The sequence below is a fragment of the Punica granatum genome, chromosome 6 (genome assembly GCF_007655135.1).
Source record: "Punica granatum isolate Tunisia-2019 chromosome 6, ASM765513v2, whole genome shotgun sequence".
NCBI lineage: Eukaryota > Viridiplantae > Streptophyta > Magnoliopsida > Myrtales > Lythraceae > Punica > Punica granatum.
The window spans coordinates 25,955,090-25,959,409 of NC_045132.1; the positions used below are offsets into that span (position 1 = coordinate 25,955,090).

General features: G+C 36.6%; 1 protein-coding gene across 1 annotated transcript; it reads left to right on the plus strand.

Annotated features, from left to right (window-relative positions):
* Positions 1 to 2,749: 2,749 nt before the first annotated feature.
* LOC116210437 (E3 ubiquitin-protein ligase PUB23-like) lies at positions 2,750 to 4,320 on the plus strand. Its single transcript, XM_031544304.1, has one exon. The coding sequence runs from the start codon at positions 2,895 to 2,897 to the stop codon at positions 4,143 to 4,145; it is 1,251 nt and encodes a 416-aa protein (XP_031400164.1). The 5' UTR covers positions 2,750 to 2,894; the 3' UTR covers positions 4,146 to 4,320.

The following is a 4,320-nucleotide window of genomic DNA, read 5'->3' on the forward strand; positions in this document are numbered from 1 at the left end:
AAGGAGGTGAAGCCACGTGTCTCTTATTTAATTTTTTTCATTCCTAAACTTTTCTCTGCTAGTTTTTTAAGGTTTCTTCCACAAACTTCTATTATTTTTCATTTTTATCCATTCTTGTAATCTTGTTTCTTACATCCTCCAAACGAATTCCACAGTTAGCACGTCTTAGCTATCTATTTAGTTAATTAAAACATGCAAGTCCAGCAAAAGTAGAGCACGTATTATTTTAATACTGGCGTGTATTTGTTTTCATCAAAATGACACTTTGTACAACTTCTGTCTATATAAAATTAGTGGAGAATGAAACCATAAAATGGATCATATTGGAGCATTTGTCTAAATAATGTTTCTCAATTTGTAATATCTCGAGTTCTAACCAATCACTGAATATGTTTATCCTCCTTTCTATATCATAACACAATGAAAAGCTAGCTCAGCTTCCTTTAATTATATATTCATAAATATAACATTACATTAATGCCAAAATTTTGACATTATTATTTCATCTTTTTTCTTTTTGCTATCATATCGTAATGCGTGATGTAATCATGTTGGTTAAAGTAGCAATAAAATTTTCGATTAGGAAAAAACAAATTGATAATTTCCAGACTGCATAGGATATGACGACGTAGTTGCCTTTCCTTTGAAGTGACTCAACTCTGCCTCCTGCGTAGCTAAGTTTTGCTTTGCTGCTGCTTTGAACGCCCGCAGTCGCAGAAAATTAGTGCCTATGCATGGGACAATTCATGCACGCACACCGCCCCGAGATGGCGTGCATGTGCCCTTCCTTTCAGGAGTTGTCTTTATTTTTATTTTTTTGTCACTTTTTATTTCTATTTAAATTGTTGACCAAAAAAATACACCAATAAAACAATTACTATAAATATATAAAAACTGATAAGTGCGAAGATTAAACACCCACTTCCTAATCAATCGATTTTTCCGTATCTCTATCATTAATGTGTTCAGCCCTCATAGTCCATACTCTTAATATACATACACTCAACGCGTTTTAGATATTAGTCTACGTTATTTCTAATTTTTTACATAGTTAAAATTGTAAAATATTAAAGTTCACTCAATTTATTTTTTCCTCGAAACATAAAGTATTGATTCAAATTTAATGTATCAAATATCCTATAAATATAAACATAAATAGTTTATATAATATATTTTCTACTCTTATTTCTTCCTACACCTTCTCCTAATCTATTATTTCTTACTCTCAATATGCTCTTACACATTGAAAGTGATGAGTATATTATACATTTTATACATACTTATATTATATATTTTATTAATAGATATATTTCTTGTAATGTTATGTTATTTGATAATAATAACAATAATCTTATAAAAATTGAGATAGTTCTTTTTTATTACAATTTTATTATTCTTAATTCCATTGTATAATTTTTTTCTTTCATTATATGTATGCAGCACTATATATTTTACACTATCAATTTCTGTTTAATTATTTGCCACAATTGTATTTATGTTTCATATGTTATTTAGGTTGATTATTTATTTTGAATACATATAAAATTATTATAAAAAGCACCGCACAATATGCGGGAGCTCCATTTTGCCTACTCTAAGTTTTTTAAATTAAATTTTCTAAGAGCACGTTAACGTTTAGTATAAGGTAATTCATGAAGATTATTGAGAATATGGTTTTAAATTTGTTGGGCCCACCAAATTACCATGTTTGGTTGAATCAGATTACTAGTAATCTAAATATCCAAGATAATTCACCTTTTCGCATAGTTAGTAAATTAATATACTTTACGAGCAAGCAGGTGACTACTAGATTATCACTCCATACCAAACATAATAATATAACATTATCAGTAATTTTAAAAGTGAAAATGTATCTCAGTGAAAATTTAAAATACCAGTAATCTTAAATAGTAATGCTCCAATCGCCATCAAAATGCTTTGCTGATTTTATTTTTAATAAAGCTAATGATATTTAGTTATTATATTAAAAATTGCAATATAAACATTAAAAGTTTTCTTGAAAATTCAAAAATTTTCAATTCATGAAAAAAAAAACTAAAATTGCCTTTAAAATAATAATAATAATTTAAATAATTACTTCTCGAATTCGCACAATGCACTAGCTACACTGCTGGTTTCATTCTTATTTTACTATTTGTGCCGGGTCAATTAATAAAATTCAATATATACAACACAACCAAGCTATTGAAATTCCATATGCACTAATCATATATATTATCTTGTTCAAACTGAAAACGTCTTCAGTTGCCCGTTGAGGATCTGTCGGCACCACATGCAAATGCCAACTTCAAAACGCAGTTTGAGTTTATATTAGTAGAAATAGTAATAATAAGTCTTTCAACCCCCCCAAAGAAAAAAAAGAAATAACAATAATAATAATAAATAAGAAGAAGTCAAAGCTCGACATGACAAACTGTGCTTCTCCTTCAATTCTTCTTCTGCAACACCGACGCTACTCCCAAGTCGCACATTAATATAACCCAATCAATTCGATTAGATTATTGGCTCTTCAAGCAAATGAAATGAAAGTCATCTCTCTCGAGCTTTCCTTCATTATATATATCACCTTCCAAAACATTGGAAATGGTCCCGATTTAATTTAATATTAATTTATTAGACCTTTTTTTTTCTGAATTTCCGTGTGTTGACTTTACCTTTATATTTATGATCCTCATATAAAGAGCCACGGCCCCTGTAACGAGAACTCTCATAATCAATGCATTGACAACCTCTAGGCGACTGGCCTCAACCCATACCACGATAACATTATACTTTCCATTCAAATCCCAGCAGCTATCATCAAGTCAGTCAATCCAAATTCATTTTCATCACTTATAAAGCCCTAGCGAGCTAGTTGCATTATTATCCATACTATGGATGAAGCTGTAGAGATTCCCTCCCATTTCCTATGCCCCATCTCACTGCAGCTGATGAGGGATCCCGTCACGGTCTCGACCGGAATCACGTACGACCGAGAGAGCATCGAGAGGTGGCTCTACTCCTGCAAGAATGGCACGTGCCCCGTCACGAAGCAGCTGCTGTCCGACGCAGATCCCATCACCCCGAACCACACGCTCCGCCGGTTGATCCAGGGCTGGTGCACCCTCAACGCCTCCCAGGGGATCGAGCGGATCCCCACCCCGAAGGCCCCCATTGATAGGGCTCAGATCGCGAAGATCCTCACCGATGGCAGGAAACATGCCCATATGCGTCTTGCATGCCTCCAGCAGCTCAGGTCGATTGCCTCCGGAAGCGAGAGGAGCAGGAAGATCCTCGCCACCACAGAGTCGGGCGTTATGGAATTCCTCGTATCAATAATCATAAGTGATCACGAATCCACCAGTGTTATCGATGAAGCGCTGCACGTCCTACACAACCTCGACATTTCCGAATCCAACATCAAGAATCTCATGAAAAGCGGCAGTAGGGATGAGCTCGTGTCTGCTTTGGTTCGTGTAATGAAAACCAGCACAAACTACCAGTCGAGGGCACATGCGATAATTACTCTCAGATCGATCTTCAAGATCGCAGACCCAATGCAACTGATCAACATTGAGCACGAGTTTTTCCAGGAGTTGGTCAGAGTTCTGTCGGATCAGATATCCCAGCAAGCCTCCAAAGCCACGCTGAAGCTCCTGGTGGAGCTTTGCCCTTGGGGCCGGAACCGGATCAAGGCCGTCGAGGGCGGGGCAGTCCCAGTCCTCATCGAACTCTTACTCAGCATCAATAACAATAGTCCCGATAACAGGCGATCCTGTGAGCTAATACTGATCGTGTTGGACCAGCTCAGCGGGTGCGCAGATGGACGGGAAGAGCTGCTGAAGCACGGAGCTGGGCTGGCAATCGTGTCGAAGAAGATCCTGAGGGTGTCACACGTGGCAAGCGACAGGGCCGTGAGGGTCTTGAGCTCGGTGTCGAGGTTCTCAGCGAACTCTAGGGTTCTTCAGGAGATGTTGCAAGTTGGGGTGGTGTCGAAGCTTTGCCTGGTGCTTCAGGTTGAGAGCAGCCCAAAGACGAAGGATAGGGCGAGGGAGATTCTCAAGTTGCATTCTAGGGTTTGGAGGAATTCTCCTTGCATTCCTTCTCATTTGTTATCATCTTATCCTTCTAATTCTTCATCATGAATTTTTTTTTTCCTATATGAAAGGAGAAAAGGAAAAAGAGACTTGTATAGCAATGTTTGAAAGTTTTTTGTCTCATGATGAAACAATGCTTTTATTGGATTTCAATCCTTAATCCAATTCATGCATCGATTTGACCATATTAACGATTAGTTTTCAATTGGTTTCAAATTTCTGC

What these genes read in the sequence shown, in the direction of transcription:
- LOC116210437 (XM_031544304.1), top strand. Translation starts at nt 2,895, where the DNA reads ATGGATGAAGCTGTAGAGATTCCCTCCCATTTCCTATGCCCCATCTCA.